Source organism: Protopterus annectens, chromosome 11.part0, assembly GCF_019279795.1.
Source record: "Protopterus annectens isolate FY-2018-M chromosome 11.part0, PAN1.0, whole genome shotgun sequence".
Taxonomy (NCBI): domain Eukaryota; kingdom Metazoa; phylum Chordata; order Ceratodontiformes; family Protopteridae; genus Protopterus; species Protopterus annectens.
In genome coordinates, this window is record NC_056745.1 from 451,940,344 (window position 1) to 451,960,663 (window position 20,320).

Sequence of the window (20,320 nt, forward strand, 5' to 3'; positions counted from 1 at the left end):
ATTATGAACCCTCTTTATCTCCTCCATCCCCAGGAAGAAATTGCTTAAACCTTAACCCTCCTCCCTTTCCATAATCACAGGTGCTTGCTTTGTTCAAGATGTGTTTCCAGTAGAAGTATCTGTGCCTTACTTCTCCTAATATGTGCTAGTATTCTCTCTCCCTTCATCTTCAATCCCATTCCATTAACATTCCAAGCCTATAGATCTAATTTTATATTATCCCTCATTAATTCTAAACCAACTCCTTCCCGTTTCTCTGTTAGTTTGGTTTTTGACAACCTTCTCATTTGTATATCTCATTCTTCCTTCCTTTCCATTTCCTTTCAACCTCTCTCTTCATTGCATCCAGAACTCTCTCCAACCTTCATACCTCCTCTCTTCCTTCCTTTCATGATTAGCAAATCCCCATTCCCCTCCCAAACAATTAAAACTATGTACATATTTACACGTATCACTTCCCTTCTCAGAGTTTGTTTTCCTTTGTCTTGCATAGCATGCTTCACCTCCCAATTCCCTGCCATAACTGTGGCAAGTGTTACATTTAGCTCTTTGGGAGTTTCCTCACCCCACATCTTCTCTTAATCTCCATGTGTTCCTTCTTATACTTTATCCTCTCTTCTATGTACAGCTGTCTCCCCACTGTATTCTCCTACCTTATCTTTTAATCCCACCCCTATGCCTTATATTACCCTTTGCTATGGCCTGGATTTCTCTGTCTTTCTGCTCCTTCATTCCATCCATTTTCCTACCAACTTCGTTGTCTTTTCCAACCCCATTTCCTCTGCCACATTTCCATCTGGCAATCGAATCCTACTATTGTCTGATTAACCATAAAATCATCTCCCTAGCTTCCTGGTATGACATCTAATCACGTCCTACCTTTCATTAAGGCTCATGTTCCCCATTCATTCATTCACTCAAAAATTTCCTGTTGTGCCACTATTATTTCTGCTTTCCCTTCTCAGGCAAAATCTACATATTATGTCACCCATTATTTCCTCACACAGCTTTAGAGCTTTTCACCTTTCTTTTTAGCCTATTCCAATCCACTTCATATACGTGTATTATTCACCTCCCAGACTGCGTGTGTGGAGGGTACCCTACCATCATTCCTTCTTTAATGTATATGCTCTTCCTTTTAGCCTTTTAGTTATACCGTCATCCATGACAATATTGTAATAGGAATAGAGAAAACATATTAAAGTAAATTAAAATTCTGTTTTATATTCTGTAATTCTAGAGACATTAGAGATGTACTGAAGTGTACTCTTAACTGTGGCCTTGAGATTCCTTGTATTCCTTTCCTGTTACTGTAACAGACAACAAAGTTGCTGGCATGTTTCATGTCTATCTAAAGGCAAATTCTTTACCTGTGTTACTAAAATAAATAACGGAGCAGATGTGATGTGAAGTATCATAAAGTTGCCAGAGGAGCCTATGCCATAATTTATCCTAATGAAGTTTTCACAAGTGCAAAAGTTCATTGTAAGATGAAAAACAGTGCCCAACATATCAAACAGATGCATCCCTCCTTATTTGGTAACAGTACAATGATAGCTCGTATATATATATATATATATATATATATATATATATGCCCTCTTCATGTGAACGGCATGAGTAGCTGTAAGATTCTGATTTGTTAAAATGTTATTATACTATGTGACTCATGTTACACCTAATGTCTTTTTTGGTATAACAAGTTTGCCCTTGTTTTAATTCTTTGGGATTATCTTAGACAATTCTGGATTCCCATCATGAGTTGTGATTTGGAAAAAATGTTATATTTGCATAGCCAGATATTCTGTCTTTGCAATATTATTTATCTTAACAATATCTTCTTTCATTTAAAAAGCCTTCTGCCATGTTGTCTCCAGTTACAACTCCTGTCCTGACCTACTCTGCTCCTTCAACTCTTGAAACTTGTTTGTAACATTTTCCTTTCTAACTCCAATAAAAATGTCTTTCCTATGCTTTCTTAATACCAACCACTCTAAGGAATGAACCCACCCTTCTCCAAAACACATATTTCCTCCTATCTGCTGCATGGTGCTGAAATGTAATTGCTGGTATCATCTGCTACACTCTGAATTGAAAAGCCCTGACTCAGTGCTGAAAATACCAGAGAGGTGGTGAAGATTAGCACTGCTAATCAAAAATATCCCATACCTGTGTCCTCTGCAAATCTATTAGATTCCCCCTTCTTTACCCACTATTGTCTAACTTTCTCTTGCAAAGTCCTTTAATGTAATCCCATTAAAAATCTAATCTACTTTGCACTGTGAAAAGCCAAATCCCATATTTTAGGACTTTCATTCAAGACAAAACACAGTATGGTTTATATTGGCAAGCCAGTCTTTACAAAGAATCTAGCCTATTTTCTCATATACCAGCAGAGTTTATGATGTAGTATGGCAGATGGAGTGGTAGAGTTGTGGCAATAAGGAAGGAATAAGCATCCATTATATTCTAATTATTAGTTGATGGAATAAGTCCTTATAGAATTTTACAGTTTTCTGACAGAGAATTGTCAGTAACAGGAGGTGGAGACAGCAGACTTTAGCTCACAAAAGTCAGCATCTAAAGGGAAGATGAGAAATGAGACATGGCATGACTGTGGCATTTAATCAACTTATCACACTGTACAGCCTGTGAGTACACAGTTTTTTTTTTCTCTCTAACTGCATAACTGCAAGAAAGATAAGTAAGGCAGCTTTTAAAGGTGAATCCCTGGAGCTGATAACTGAGTAATTAGTGCTTTCCAGGTTCAGAATGCATTAATGGAAGCTGTACAGTTTTGTACAGAAATAGTAAAGTAATCTCTGCTATGTGCATGGCAAGAATATGCAACAGAAAAAAAAATTGCACAAATACACTGATGAGTCTCGGAGTACTTTTTAACTGTTGTGTTTCACACGGACAGTACTTTGCCAGGCAAAAATAGACTAGTAAGCAACAGTACACTGTCTTGAACTACATTATTATGGCAAGGAAACTTCAATTCTAACTTTCTGCAGTGCAATCAGCAATGTCTAACTGGTAGACACATGGTTAAAAGTCTTAAATCAGCAGTACATATAGATGTGTCACATGATCACAGCAGCCAAAAGAAAAAAGAAAAGAGAAAACAGTGTGTTGAAATCTAAAACTGAATGTCTGTATTCTGTCTAGCAATGTTTGTAACATTTCCAAAGCCCAGATATTCTGTTTGCTACAAAATAAAATCAATTCCTAAAAAAAGTATCTCAAGTGAAATACGTACTGTGCATGGCCTTCTGTGTATATCTCAGGTGATTACATGTTCAGAGTCTTTTGTGGTACTACTGTTCTGACTAGAATGTTGCTTTATGTGAAAATAACCATTCACTTGCAATGAATAAAACACAGGTGCTAAAACATAGACCTAATAATCTTAACAGTTACTGTTAATATTTGGACATAGTCAACAGTTTGGAATCTGGGTAAATTCATCATAAAATCAGTATAATAAAACTTTGTCCAGTACTGCTATTCTGCAGAGGTATCCGACAGAACCTTAGACTGACAAAGTTTCACTCTTTTAACGGTTAGTTAAACCACAACCTGTGTAGTATATTAACTGTACACAGCATCCACTGCACCAACACAAGCACCTACTCCCTCAGCATCAAGTTTCTGCACTGCAACACCATCTGGCAGTGGAAGTGTTTGAGGTTCTGTGGACTGGGACTCCAGCTGGCGGTTCTTCAGCCCTTCTTCCCTTACTTCTCCTATACCCTCTTAGTTATTTCTCACCCACACTACTCTTTCATATATAAAAAAAAAAAAAGAAAGAAAAAATGGGGGGGGTGGGGTTCTATCTCCTGACAAAAACATAGCGGCCATTCTCTCCCACCTCCTCCAGCACAACCATCTTGATGTTTCCCTTCTGTGTTCCCCTCTTTGTCTCCCCTTTTTCAATCTTTCCCATCTTCCCCTTTTTTAAAATAAGAAATACCTTTATTGAACTAGCATGAATGACCTACACGATCATACATTTATATAAATGAAAACAAACCATATTGACATATTTTCAGATGCAAACATTACACATCACATATATTCCATACAGTCAATAATCAGACATCAGATAGCTCTTTCATTACCTGCCTTCCCTAAAGCCTCATTCTTCCTCCAAAACATTATTCTGCATGTATTTTTCCCACAATTCCCATTTTTTCTATGTAATTTGCTCCTACGCTTTTCTAAAGATCCTACTTCATTTCTTTTATTTCTGTTATTGTTACTATAGTCACTGTTTCTAGTATGGTTTATTTAGACTTTGATTTCCATTTTCTAGTTATTGATTTTTGGCAGCTCCCCAGAATTAAACTAAGCAAACCTTACTATGTCCAGGCAACTGTGATCCTGTATCACTGCTCAAAAAAAACATTTCCTTAGTTACACCAATTTGCTCACCCAGTATTTCTGATAGAGTCGTCTGCAGGGAATTTTTAAAGTCTGCCAAATCATTGCACTCCTAAAATATATGCTAATGAAACCATTAGGTTTTCCACAAAATGATGCCCCTATATAAAACATAACAAACCCCTTTTCTTTGTAAAAGAAAAATAAATTTTAAGTGCTGTGCAGTCCGCAGCTTTCCTTAAATGTATGTGTGACTGTGCTTAGCCATGATCACTTGTGATACCAAGAAAAAAAAAAAAGGAACGCAAACCCTCACACTTTAGTGAAATAATTTGTAAGTTTGTAATGCTGACCTTTAAACAATCTACTCTTTTGTGAGAAGTAGGTGTTTTTTCAAAAAAATTATATATTTAAACAAAAAACACTTGAACCGCACTGAACTCACTGAAGTCAATGCATATTTATTCTTGCTGCTGAAGTCAATGCAAATGTATTCATGCCTTTTGCATGTTTTCAAAAAATACTTTGTTTTTCTTTTTTCATCACAAATAATTTCTGCTGACCTTATTTGCATAACCATGTAACGCCAGTATTCGCAGATAACTGCAAGTCATTTTCGAAGCCCTGGACTATGAATATTGGCCTAATTTATTCAACTGACTTGAGCTGTAAGTACAAAATAAACTGTTGTATTCAAGAATCAGTCAGATATACATCATGAACAGGCTTGTCATGCAGTTCTTATCTGTAATGGATAGGTTTTTCAGCATGTGACCCATAACTTACAATGATCTGCACATGGGTTTTTAAATGAAACTGCTTTGTAATTTTAATTCCTAGGTCATTTTAAGTAGCAACTTCTTAAAGGACAGCATCATGCAGAAAAATAAAAACAGCTATTTAATTCTAGGATTTCCAAAAAAAAATTGTGTTACATTTGTCCAAACTGAATGAGATTCCAGATTCACATGTCCAATTTGATATTTCTGACATATATAAATTTCATTAAAGTCTTTGTTCCTAATAATGGAGAATCCTATTTCTGTAGGAATGGTAGCAAAGACTATTAAATAACAAAGGGACAAGGACTGAACCCTTAGGTACACCACAGATAACTTTAGCTGAATTTGTTAGAAACCTCTGATAACTAATGGCTGACTTCTTCCCTGATCTAGTTAATAATATAGGGATTTATGTCAAATTTAGACATTGTTTTACATATTACATGATGTGGCAAGGAATCAAAGGTCTTAGCTAGATTAAGAAATACTATGATGCAAGCTAAACTGATATAATAGGCCAAGGTTCTGTAACTGTAGGACTTGGCTAATGGCAAACGTAGATCTACTGTGAAAAAATACATGCTGGTGTAGATCTATTACATCAGTATTGAGGTTACCATAGCTAGAAAGTTAAACAAACACCTTTCAAAGTATTTCCCTAAAGTTGAAGAAATGCTAATAGGCTGAAAATTTTTAACATCAGACGTTTTACCTTCCTTAAGGATGGGAGCTACAAAAGATTGTTTCCATACAGAAGGAACACCTCCACTTAAAAGCAAATGGTTGAAAATGAAGTACAACCAAGGTCCTAAATCAGCTTTAATGGCTTTAATCATTACAGTAGGTATACTGTCTTGGCCCACTGATGAAGTGCTTTAAATTTTGATAAGGGTTTAAATGATGTCACTTAAGGATATCTTAAGAAACTATCAGAATTAATAGGCTGATCATATGTCCCATGCATTAACAAACTAGAAAATATGCTGGAAAATTATTCCTAGGGTGTTGCCTTAGAAGCAGGTTTCGGGAAAAGAAGTCATTGTACTAGACACTGCAGGAGAAGCTAACTGGTCATAGCATAGCACAACTTCCTCATAAATGGATAAAACCCTAGTTCAACACCAAGCTGAAAGACCACTTGTATAACATCAAATCAGCAGGCATCAACTGAGTCTGTCCACCAAAGAGTAAGCATCTCCAGGAATGCCAATAGCAACTAGAAAGACATATGAGGGACAGGGCACACTCCCATAATCTTACTTCCTCTTGGCACAGGGGATACAGGAGCGAGTCCCACCTCCTTGCTTGTTGATATACTAGACTGCTGCCATACTATAGTATGGTGATCACCCCTCCACCAAGTTAATCCTGTACAGCCTGCAGAGTGAGGAGGATCACCCCCATTTCCAGGGCAGTTATGTGCAAACTGGTCTTACTTTTTGGTGAAGCACATTAGACCATCTGACCTTAAAACTGCTCCCCTACCCTAGGGCTAAGGTATCCACTGTGCAAGTCAAATGTGAGTTAAGGATTTGAAAGTGGCTGCCCATAGAATGGTTGCAGTTGAGAAGCCATGATGCTAGACGCCTCCAAAATGCCATAGAAGTTAGGGTATGATCTAATATTGGGTATATGCACTGGCACCACTGACTGTATGGTCCACTGGAAGATGCTCATATGCTACCTCACAAACCGTATAAGAAAGTCTGTGGCTTCTATTAGCCCTGGTACTTTGAAGCACATAGCCACTGAAAGTGCTCCAGAATTAGAAATCTTGAATACTATTCAAACAGTGGAAAAAAGAAAGAGACTGGCATTGCAAAGAAGGTGCCCCACGAACAACCTGCAAATGTCATCATCTGTATAATCTGCACTTGAGTGTTTACTATGATCACCAATGACTGGAAATGATGCAGAAGGGAATCTTGGAAGGACAACTGATTCGCTATAAAGATGGAGCTGAAAAGGAGCGTAGATGGGGAAAGGCCTTGTTCCCTTCCAGCCCTGGGTTGATGCAACCAGTGGCATGCAATGTTTGAATCCTTGAGGGGAGAGGATAGTCTGAAACAAAGAGTCTGGAATGCATGATGACTGGCTCCTGTGTGGAGGCATAGGAACCTATTTAACTAACTGATGTTTTTTTTTTTTTTGTAGGAATATGACTCATGGAATTCTAAAGAGCACATCCAATCTCCTCTTGATAAACATGGTTAAATCAAATGCACCACAACCATCCAGAACTTTTACTATGGTGTGAAATGATTGAGACCATTTAAATCTAGAATGGGTCTGAGGCTCTTGTTCTTTTTTTGGTACTAAAAATTAGAGTAAATTCTGGACACTCTCTGATTTGTGGGGTCCACAGATAGCTTTGTAGCAAACAGTTCAAAACCTCATTAAAGTGCCATTCTCTTCTGATAGGGTGAGATACTAAGAAGTGGAAAGAATTGTGGCTGGGGTTAGAAAAGGAAGGGGATTACATGGCCTGTCTGGATAGCATGCCTAATATCCACTTGTTGCACGTGATGGCCTTAGACATGTGCATGTGAAGGGTTAGACGACCCTTCCCTTACTTCCTCGAAAGTGGAGCAGTTGGGAAAGGATTCAGAGGGTATACTGTTTTCCTCAAACTGGGAATTGAACCACCAATTCTAGTGGGAATTTCTATCATTAAGTTGATGACCACCATAAAAAATTACCGCCATGTATGTGCTGGTTCATTCCTGGCTGCTGATTTTGTTGCTATTGATCATGCCTGAACTACATCTGACATGGATTCTCTTGCATCCTAGAAAAGTGGCAATGAGAAGTTATAAATTTGATGCCAATGTCTGGAAGGGTTTTACCCTCTTTTTCTTTTTCTTCAGCTTTTCCTTGACAAGTGGTCCAAACTGGTCAGAACTAATGAACAGGTCATTAAAGAAATTCATTGTGGAATTCTCTGCATACTTAGTAAGGCAAAGCAAAGCATGAAGGTGCAAGACTATTTCAGTGCCTGCTATCACAGAGGAATTATCTGTTATATTATGAATAAAAAACATGGTGAGATTACTTATGGTGTGGAAAGTGCAAATGCCCAAAAAGAGAGTTGTATTCTAATCATGGCATACGACACCATTTTCCCATCAGGAATACTACGCTGGAATCTAAACATGTCTGCCTGGTAGCAAAACATCCTCATTGCAAATGCTGGGTATGTATAGACCTGCTTACCAAAAGGGTACACAGTCCTCAACTCTTTCTCTCTAGGGTGGACTGCAGGGCTCTGTGTAGTGAAGGGTACTTTCCAGAGACACTGCAGCAACTACAGAGTCCATTTCGAGATTCTGCACCCAACAGTATTTATGCTTAGGGTTCCAGAAGATCTTGACTAGATTCCTAGGTACATACAGGCCACAAAACTAGGCTCCTTCCAAGCTTCCTTTGTGACAACTGCCACCATCCTGCTCATTCAGTAACCACCTAAAAAGACAAGGTGAGTGGTCTGAATGCCACTTGCAGAACTACATTAGAAGATGAGGGGTAGACTAACAGGCCACCAGCTCCTTTTCCTACATAAACTGTACGATATCCCTGAACTTGTGGTTCATTGGGGAAACTAAAGAATCCGTTTCATATCCTGCATCAGTGTATGGCTCAGGAGACTCTCACAGGGAATTTATGGTTCCAGTTACACAGCCTGCTGCCTTGCCTTCTTGGTGGGTAACTATCTAGGTAGGAAAAGACACTGGAAGGCTTTGGCTCAGACAGTCACTTACATTTCCACCATAGACCTTCTTTCTTAGTGTGGGGAAGTGGCAAGGAGCTCACACACAGGTTGGACATGGCTGCTGGGAATGACTGATAATGAAGACAATACAAAGAAACACTTCCCTCTGCAGGAGAGCTCTAAAACTGGGTTTGTGACCAAACTCAATACCTGTATCAGTGCCATGGCAGCCAGAACTGAGAACTTGGCACCAGACTCTGCAATGCCAGTACCCCTGTCAAAACCATTGATGAGTGAACATCTTGTGCCAGACTTGATATGAATGCTCTTGGGCATAAGTACTTGAAGACAGAAAACTCCAACCTCAAAATCATCTCAGAAAATGTTGGTGTCAAGGGAATCATGGACACAGTTTGTCCTGAAGGCATCAACACTAAATCCAACGGCATCGATGGCAACACCAACAGTTAGAAGCAAGCAGCATCAGTGCCAGCAGGGTGCTAAATGTCCATGAATCAATCACAGCCAGAACAAAAACTGATGAAAAAAGCTAGACTCAATCAATCAATGAAGGGTGACACTAACCTTGTCCAGCCTAGAACAACAGTGGAGTGGAATGAGATTCAAATGCAATAGTGCCTGCAGTATGGCCTTCAGCAACCTCACATAACCTTAGTCCAGGTAGACAGTCCTATGGGATTAAACAAAATGCAAGGACCCCACAGAAGCAGGCATAGAGATGAATCATTTGGGTAGGCCCAATTCAGAAAGACAGGAGATCCTATCTTCTGAAGAATTTAATTCTTACAGATTTAGAAGGATGCTCCTTAATGGCATGCATTAACAACTTAGACATACCTTTATCCAAAGAATATTCCCTATCCTCCCGGCAAGTAACTTTAGATACAATATATATTAGAATGACTATCCTTGGATTTAGTACAGGGAGTCCAAATAAGATAAACTCAATGCAGGAAAGGAGAAGGTTCCAAAGCACCCACACTAGAAAGCATGCATTAAGTATCAATTTATTTCTTCAATCAATTAACATTTTTATCAACATTCTTAAGGTTACGGACGTCATGACCAAATTTTTAGTGCCCGGCACCCAAACAAGCCACACATTTCCATTGCTTATCCTACAGCTGGATTTTATTGCTGCTAACCCCATATTTATTTGGCCATCCAACATAAGCCACAGCTAGACACAAGAACACAGAAAGCCAAACATAACAATAATACCTACTAAAACATCAAACTATTACAGCAAACTGTAAGTTGCACAAGCAGAAAACAAACTGCAAATAGAAAGCACAGTGAAAGAGCTAAAAAGAAAACTAGCCAAGCCATGCACATGGGAGAGTATGCTCATCAGTAAACTAACTAGATATGTGAACTTCCTCAAAAGATGTTTAAAGGATCAGTGATTTAAAACAACAAGCATAAAAAAAACCTTAGCAAATAATTACACTAAAATGCTAAAACATAACAGCAAAGCCTGGGGTAATTTAGGACACTGTCAATGCAATGAGTAGAAAATGAGATCTGAGAAATGATCATGAAGTGCATTATGGGAAGGGCTGAGGAGCTGAAGTTTGAGAAAATTTAAATTGGTGCTGAGCATACTAAAAGTTGGGATTTCAGTCCTAGTGGTGAGGAGGATGAACAGGCCATGTTAAATCACAATTTATTAACTCCTTCACTTCCTCTTTTAAGAATAAATCTTCCTCTGCAGTTCCACTCATTTCTTAACTGATGTATGACCATGCAATGGTGTATTGTGCCTCATTTTTCAACACACAAAAAAATTAAAAAAAGAACAGACTGTAAAAATGATTCTTTCTTAGCCACAAATTTTCAGAACAAAATTAAGCTTGCACATGTGCCTGCACACACACACACACACACACACACACACACACACACACACATATCATTATTTAATGCGGCAAGCACGTGCCCACCTGCTTTAGCCTTTGGCTGCCATTTCTTTCTTTTTTTTGTTGGTGTGTGTCCTTCTGCGATATCATCGTCCTGTGCCAAGTCACTGGACTGTTTTGCTGATGTAGTTTCCTTTTTCTTCCTGCGCTGGGGCACTTTCATTTTCTTCACTTCTTTTTTCTTTATTTTAAACTTCTTATGGAAATCTGAGAATATATAAGGAAATGGAGAAAGTGAAGTTCCTAACAATTGTAAAAAAATATGGCTCCTACAGACACAATTCAGCAACACTTACTCAAACACACATATTGAAATTTTGAATTCACAGTCCCAGTAAATACAAGAGAAGCGAGCTTTTACATACTGATATATCAAGGCAGTGTTAGTAGCTGTCCATGAACAAAGCCAACTTTTATTCAAGTTCATGCTCCTCCATCTTGTTCTGGCAGAATCTTGTATCGCTCTGAACCCATTTTCCCTATCACACCACATCATATATTTCACAGCCTGAACACTAAAGATGAGGACTGGGAGGGTACCATGCTGTGCCAGGGTCTCAAAGAAGGTAACACAAAGGATAAGCATTTGTCCTATTTTTCTATGCTATGGGGACAACTGTGTGTATGTATATGTCAGGCATTTACATTTTTAATGTTTAATCTACATTACAACCTCTAACTGCCCAAGATTAGATATCTGCAAAGTGAATTTCCAATAAAATAAATTATGAAGATAATATCCTGTGATACACAGCTCTCCACAACAGTGCTGGCAGAATAAACACTGTTCACACAGATAAATGCTACTGTATATAAATTATAATCAACTCACATTATTAACTAGGACTTAAAATGTTTATATTTTAGTACACATTTTTAATCTTAATATATGTGGAAAGTTTCCTCAGAGCTTAGTTTATTTATTTTACTTTTAATTGTTGACTGCAACAAAGCCTTATGTCTGTGTATGATTCAAGAATCCATCACTGAAATCAACCAAAAATATTGTGCAGCCTTCCATCTACACTTCTGTAAAGAATGTACAAATAAGTGGATATTGAAGTCTTGCAACAAACTGCTTTTATATGTCTCTGCGTCTTGTGCTCCTTTTCAGACTGTAGTGGATGTCAGTAATACAGTGACAAAGTCACTACCTGGGAAAGAAGAGCTCTTCTGCAACAGCTCATGGGAAAAAAACACAACGACACAAGCTCATTTCTAGATCCTGAGCATTAGGAAGATATTTGCATTTACTTATTTAATCTACATTACTTAACTGGGAATGTCCCATTGAGGTGGCCCTTATTTGCTGGAGTCCCATGAAGAGTAATCTCCAAAGACCATACAAAACATCAACACACACACACACACACACACACACACACACACACACACATGTGCGCGCATGCGCACACAGATAGGGTAATAAAAGAAAGTCATATGGAACAAAAGATCATTTATTGTTAAATAAAGTCATAGTGGAGAACTGTAAAAAGGGGAAGAATCTAAGTATGGCATGGAAAGACTACAAAAAAGCATTTGACAGTATCCTACATACAAGGATAAGAGAGTGCTCAAAATGTATAACATACACCCAACACTGACAAACGACATCACAGAGACCATGAAATAGTGGCAAGCCACTTTGCAGTTAAGTCATGATAAAGGACAAATTATTATTCCAGGGATAAAAATTCAAAGGAGGGATATTCCAGGGTGGCTCTTTGTTACTGCTGCTGTTTTGTCTTGCCCTTACCCCATTAAGCTGTCTGCTTAACAGCTTAGGCCATGGCTATAATTTGGCTCCCAGAAAGCAAAGTGTAAAGACTTCTCACCTTTTCTTTGTAGATGATTTAAAACTGTATAGCTCATCAGATGAGGAACTGAAAGCACAACTGCAACTAGTCAAAATCTTTTTAGATAATATAAGAATGTCATCTGGTCTTGATAAATGTGCAAAAGCAACCTTTAAAGCAGGAAAGCTGCAGCACCAAGAAAACATCAGTTTGGGACAAGAACATGATATAAAAGAAGTTGAGCAAGAGGGAGCGTACAAATATTTGGGAACTGATGAAGGATCAACAATAAAACATGAACAAATGCAAATAAAACTGAGTAAGGAGTACTTTAGAAGACATAAATTAATCCTAAAAACAGTGTTGACATCTAGGAACAAACTTCAAGCCATAAACCAGTTTGCTCTTCCTGTCCTAACTGGCTCCAAAAGAGGCTGACTGGCCCCAAAAAGTGTTGGACGGATTTGACAGGAAAACAAGAAGGATGCTTCATTCTTATCAAATGATTTATAAAAATCAGTGCATACCAAGAGTATATATTCCCTGTGAAGAGAGGTATGGGCCTCCTTGAAACTGATTACATGCATAGATCTGCAATTGTGGGACTGCATACATATCTGCTGACCTCACAAGACCCAAACATAGTAAAAGTTTTGAAACATGAGGAGAATAAATCTAAGATGATTTCCCTGCTTAGTCTTGCAGAAGCATATCGGAGTCAAGTGGGAATGGAAATCAAACCAGAAGTAGATAAAAATCAAGTAGCAACTGAATGTGCCAAAAAACAAATGAAAGAATATAAGATGATGGATCAGATGAGAAGGCAGGAAATGTGGAAAATGCATAAATATAGTTTATAGTATAGAAAGCTCCTGGAACAACATCAAGTTGATCAGGGCCAAATGCAGGAATGGTTAAGAAGAGGTGAATTCAAACCAAAAGATGAAAGGTTAGTATTGGCGGCCCAAGATAGTGGACTACGTACATGTTGGAGAAACAGACAAATGTAGGTTTTGTAAAACTGAAATGGAAACAGTTGCACACCTTGTTGCTGGTTGTGACATACTAATGGCAGAAGGATTGTATACTGAAAGGCATAATAATGTGGCAAGACTGTTGCAATAGGAATTGTGCAAACATTATAATACTGAAATAGCTGAAAAACACTGGAAATATGAGCCACAAAGCATCACTGAAAATGATGAAGTCTCCATCACATGGGCTCACCCATTTCCAACAGATTATAGATATATTTACAAAATCTTATGCAAAACAGTTTGGCTCCACAAAAGGGGTGATAAGTTGCCCGAGTGACATCCAGGTAACTTCAGATACTGGAGTCAAATTAGATTGCATTGAAAAATAACTGCACAAACTGGATCCAAACAAAGCGCAGGGAGGAGACGGATTTAGTAACAAATAACCTGAAAACACTTCAGCAAGAACTTACAGTACCATTATATCTATTATTCACTAGATCATATAAATATGGGAAGATCCCTCAAGATTGGAGACATGTACTTATTAAGCCTGTCTTTAAGGGAAATGGGAGTAGGACTAACCCAGAGTCATATAGACCCTTAAGTCTACTTTCATGTTGTGGAAAAATAATGGAGAAGGTAATATTGGATGAGTTATTGTCAGAACTGGATAAGTTGGGACTTGAAACCATATATCAGCATGCATTCAGCATCATTCAGGGTTCATGAAAGCCGACAAAGGTGGATGTATTGTTATTATGAATAAAGATAAAGGTGATTATACCACCATTATTAAAAAATGCTAGATACGTGTGAATATTCTAAGGTGTCTATGTATGATATCAATAAAAGTTATGGTTTTATTCATTCTATATTATATCACTTATTTTTAGATGGTGACATTGATCAAGCTTCCAATGGTATGGTGTTTGGAATTCTCAAATTGCACAAAGATTGTGTTATTCCCCTGTTTCGACCAATAGTGTCTGCTGCTAACAGCATTTGTGAAGGAAAAGCATTGTACTTAGATTTTATTTTTAATTCTTTAGTACAAGGGGTGGTTTCTTATATAAGGGACTCTTGGGACTTGTTAGAAAAGTTAAAATAACTTTTTTATGACGTCTGATTACACTCGAGAGAATGTTAAGATGATAACAATAGATGTGTGTTCATTATTCATTTGTATTCCACAGGACAAGGGAATTGAAGCTCTAAGATTCTTTTTAATAAAAACAAATTTTCTAACAAGGAAGTTAGTTTATATTGTTTATTAATGGAATTAGTTTTACAAAATAATTATTTTTATGTTTGATAGAGAATATTACAAACAATTATGGGGGGTAGCTAAGGGCTCTTCTGTAGCCCCATCCTTTGCAAATCTTGTTTTAGGTTACTGGGAAATTATTTTATCTTTAAGTCATTTCTTTAACAATATATTATTTTATAAACATTTTGTGAATTACTTATTTTTTATAGTTGACATTTCACATAGTGAGGTTGATGTTTTTATTAATGAAATAAATGACATCTCAGATTATTTAAAGTTCACTAAAGGTGAAGCTGGATTACATGTACAGTTTTTGGATTTAATCTTAGAACTGGACTTACTAAACAAGTCAATTGATAGAGTTTATGGAAAAGACTTTTTCTAATAGTTATCTACATTATAAGAGTGGGCATCCTATGTTTATGAAAAGGAACAACCCTAAAGGACAACTTATTCAGGCTTCTAAATTAATATCTAGGGATGATGAATTTTATAAAGAGATGGTTAATATTATTTATTTGCTTAATGAAAGAGGTTACAGAGAAGTTGATTTGATATGTTCTGCAAACAAAGTACTTAGAAACAGAAAAACTGTTTTTAAGCCCATTTTAGCATAAAAAGAAAGTGTTTATAGTAATATAAATAATAAGAAAACTAATTTTTCGAACAGTAGTCCAATGTTTTTATTGGATATGTCCTGAGATAGTAGTTCCATTAAGGAAATTATAAGAAGAAATTGGAACATTTTACAGGGTAATACCAATGTTTATAAAGTTGTAGGAGAAGAACCTAAGTTTGTACATCAGCAGAATATGAATTTTAAAAAGTTATTAGAGAAGAATGAAACATGTGGAAGTGACTAGTACAAACAAACAGAACGGGATGTTTACTTGTGGGATGTGTAACATCTGTAGGTTCTTTCTAGAAAGTTATTTTGTGTTTTTAGAATTTTGCAATTACACTATTTGAAACATAGATTTAACTGTAAGACTTCTGGTATTGTATACATAGGTCTATGTTCAAGATGTCCTGTCTTTTATATTTGTATGTCCACACGATCCTTAGAAAAAAGGGACATCTTTATGCTATTAAAAGTAAAGATCATAAGAATGCTTAATATAAACATACTCTCATTTGTAATAAATATAAAAAAGTTTATGTTTTCTGTTATAGATTTTGTGCCTCAAGATCACGGGGTGGGGATTATAAAAGCCATTTAGAAAGTTTAGAAACTAAATGGCAGCTTAAGTTAAATGCTGACAAACTCCCAGGTCTAAATGAATCAGTAAATACCAAGTGTTTTTTTTTACACAGGAGACTGAAAATTAAGTAGATTTATATAGTTTTAGTTCATACAGTCAAAGTTTGTTAGTTTTATATGTAAATTTGATTTTTACAGCTTTTTATACGTTTTAAGTAAATTGGAAGTGTGACTGGTTACTTGTTATTATTTAAATAGATGTGTTAAGTGACTTGATTATTATTTGAAGAAGTCTTTTAGACAAAAGCGTTATTAAACTGTTTTGAGTGGTAAAGTTCCATCATATCCTGTTTTATTTGTTTTTTTTTTGCGGTATTATCAGCATGCATATGTTGAAAACAGATCTATTACCACCTGTAACATGATGTTCTATAACAATAGCTATGAATGAAAAATTGTGCTATGATGTAATTTATATAGATCTAACTTTAGCATTTGACAAGGTCATACACAAAACACTGATCAATAAATTTGTACGACTAGGTATTGATGTACTCTTGATAAGATGGATATGTATCATACAACAACTAGACAGGTGAAATCCTTGGTTACTGTCAGGGTTTCCCACAGGGCTCTGTCCTAGGCCCTTACTTGTTTAGATTGTATCTTTCAGGCCTAACTTATTCATCTGAGGTGTTCTACAGTCTATATGCAGATGACCTGAAATTGTGTAAACTGACTACATGTGTTCCTGATAAGGCATGGCTGCAAAATAACTTGACTAAATTTGGGCACAGGAGAATAGTATGATGATAAATAAATCAAAAACTAAGCATATGAGATTTGGGAGACATAGATTGAAAGGTGAATATTTAAGGCAGTGCACAGTGATTGAAACTGTAGACTCATTTAAGGACCTGGGTATATGGGTAGAGTCAGTTATGAGTTTTTCTAATCATGTCAACCAATTGCTTAATGATAGTTATAGAACTATAGGTTGTATAAAAAGATTTATAAAGTCTAGGAAATCAAAAATAATGAAGTCATTGTTTGTTAGTTGCATTAGACCCAAACTTGAGTATGGAATAACAATATGGAAACCCTATAAGAAAACAAGCATGAGTAAACAGGAAAGAGTACAGAAATATACCAAGGGCATCCATGGATGTGAAAATTTAAGTTATTATGAAAGACTAAAATATCTGAACTTGTACAGTGTCTCTTGTTTGTCTTTTCAGCTTTTCCCGGTTAGGGGTCGCCACAGAGGAACTCCGGTCCACTAATGATTGGCAGTCGATTTTTATGGTGCCGAGTTGCCAGCCCAACGCCCAAACTTCAGCGAAGGCACGCCCATTAATGCATGTCTTTCGGAGGCCACTTGACCATGGGGAGGACATGCAGACTCCACACAGAAGGCACTCCAGCTGAGAATCGAACAGGAGAACCTCTTGCTGTGAGGCAACAACGCTACCGCTGTACCACCGCGGCTTACCGAGGAGATCTTATTCAAGTATATAGGGCATTTAGAGACAACTATGTCTGGGAATGTTTGGGGTTATCAAAAAGTACTAGAGAATCATCAGACAACTTACGTAGAAGATTCTATAGGAATGAGAAGTGCACTAATTGGTTCTCTGGCAGAGTAGCCAATGTATGGAACAGAATACCAAATTACATTAAAGCAAGTACTAGTTTAGCTAGTTTTAAGAACAGCCTGGACATTTATTATGGGAACAAGTGTTTTGGTATATTGGCAAGCTAGAAGGGCATTAATGCCCATGCTTGAAATATTTGTATGTATGTATTACCAACAGTTCAAAAGATAGATGCGAGAAAACCAGATATAGTGGCCCATGAAAAGACAAAAGTATCACTGATCAATGAAATCTCTACACCCAGTGACTACAGGGTGTCTTGTATACAGAAAGACACAAAGTCATAAAATATCACGATTTGCAGGCAGAAATGAGAGCAATGTGGAAGAAAGATACCCAGACATTTCCAGTAGTAGTAGGAGCAACAGGTCTTATATAAAAGAATACAATCGTATTTAGATATGTAGCCGATTCATGCAACTCCATATGAATTGTAGAAGGAGTCAGTACTGGGCACATTGCTAATTCTGCGAAGAACACTTCTGGCTAACATCAAAGATTGAAACAATACTAATTTCATGAACTTTAATCGTACTTTGACTTAGAAATGTGGTCCACTCCTGTCATGATATTAGAAACCCAAAAGACTTGGAGAAATTAAAAAAGAGTGACTAGGTAGAAAGATTGATAAATACACACATACCCTCAATTAACAACGAATCAAATACAATGGTTCATTCAGTAAAAATAATGTATAAAGAATGTACAGAATGAAAAATTAAAAACATACAATATAAAAATAATATTAGTTTTACCTCTGGGATACTATACTCAACAACAAATCATATACAATCGTTTATTCAGTAAAAATAATATATAAAGAATGTACAGAATGAAAAATTAAAAACATACAATATAATAATAATATTACTTTTACCTCTGGGACGCTACATTGAGGAGACTTAAGAAAATTACAAACTAATGAGATGAGTTTAAAACTAAGGCAACAGGAGCAGACAGTAAGAGAAGGTGTCCAGTATGGATGCAGTGAGGAGGGGTACCATCAAGTAACACCACAGGGTACCATCAAGTAACACCACAGCTAAGCGACCAGTTGTTATGAAAATGTCCTTTCAACTCTTTGATGAAATTTCTTTTCGGGGGATGCCTCTCATACTGTAAAGGAATTTAATTACATAATATACCTACTGAATGATAAAGATGCTGAAATCCTAGCCAGAGCAAACGCTTCAGTGTCCGGTGTTAGTACTGAGCATTACTTTGACCACCAGAAGTAAATCGGGACATTTTGGTGTAGGTCTGTTCCATCTTATTTTGGAAAAAAAAAAGTGGAATTGCATTTAAAGGATGAGAAAAGTAGAAAAGAAGGTGAGAAATAAGATCTGTTTACAACTTTGATCACCATAAGTAAATCGGGACTTTTGGTGTAAGCATGTTCCATCTTATTTTGGAAAAAAAAAAAGTGGAATTGCATTTAAGAGGTGAGAAAAGTAGAAAAGAAGGCGAGAAATAAAATCTAGTTACAGCAACCCTTGCATTTTCTGAAAGGAATGAACTAGATTTGTGCAACATATCAAGTTTTATATATTTTTTTTCTGGTAACATTTAATGAACATTTTAAAAATGCTGTGTTGATCAAGGTTAAAACAAGGAACCTTTTCAGAGAAAAGAGTCAGGGCAAGATACACATGTGTGAAGCAATTATGAACATGGAATCATTATGTTCTGAATGACAGGAAATGCTGGCAACTGGACCGATGAGGGGATTATCATTAAACAATGAGAAGAGTATTTTTTTTTCATTTTAGAGGCATTTAACTGTAAATCCATGCTCCACAGCCAAGAAGAAATTGAAATCAATTCTGCAGTTTAAAGCCTGATAATTTTCAGGCAAAGTTAGGTGGGTCTATGTCATATAATCGAACTTCCAAAAATTCGAACACCATATGTTCGAACATGGAAGTTCGAAATATGACATCGAAACCTCAGAACAGCTAATTTTTTCCCAGGGAAAAAAATTCGCTGTTCTGAAAAACACACACACAACACAAGCACACCAAAAACCTAATAAACCTACACTAAACCTTACATACACAACTATCTATGCACTAACCTTAACCCAAACCCTAACCATAAGGTCCATTACTATCGCACACTTAGCTTACTCGCACCCTAACCCTAAAGTCCATCACTATCGCACACTTACCTTACCTGCACCTTAACCCTAAAGTTCGTCACTATCACACACTTACCTTACCCAAACCCTAACCTCAACGTCCATCACACTCGCACACTTATCTTACCCGCACCCTAATCCCAATGTCCGTCACACTCGCACACTTACCTTAACCCGATCTGTAACTTTTGCACCACAGTGGAGAAAATGTTGAAGCCTCAGAAACAGCCAACGGAATTCTTTCCCTGGGAAATAATTCGTATTTCTGTGGCTTCAACATTTTTCGAACTTCCCCGTTCGAACTTCTAGTATTCGGACATCTGAACGGTCGATTAAATAACATAAACCCAGTTAGGCAGAACAATAGAGTCAACGATGTACATATTTTCCACAGTGATAGACTATATGATTCACACAGATTATAAACAGGAGAGGACCCAATACTGAACCTAGCAGAACACTTATTT

General features: G+C 36.9%; 1 protein-coding gene across 2 annotated transcripts in view; it reads right to left on the reverse strand.

Annotated features, from left to right (window-relative positions):
- Window positions 1–11,022, reverse strand: part of LOC122815449 (zinc finger protein 252-like) — a 304,744-nt gene extending 293,722 nt beyond the window's left edge. For both annotated transcript variants that reach the window (XM_044087954.1, XM_044087952.1), the window contains exon 1: window positions 10,842–11,022. In XM_044087954.1, coding sequence (XP_043943889.1) covers window positions 10,842–10,980 — 139 coding nt within the window. In that variant the 5' untranslated portion in view covers window positions 10,981–11,022. The remainder of the gene's footprint in view (window positions 1–10,841) is intronic.
- Window positions 11,023–20,320: the final 9,298 nt, after the last annotated feature.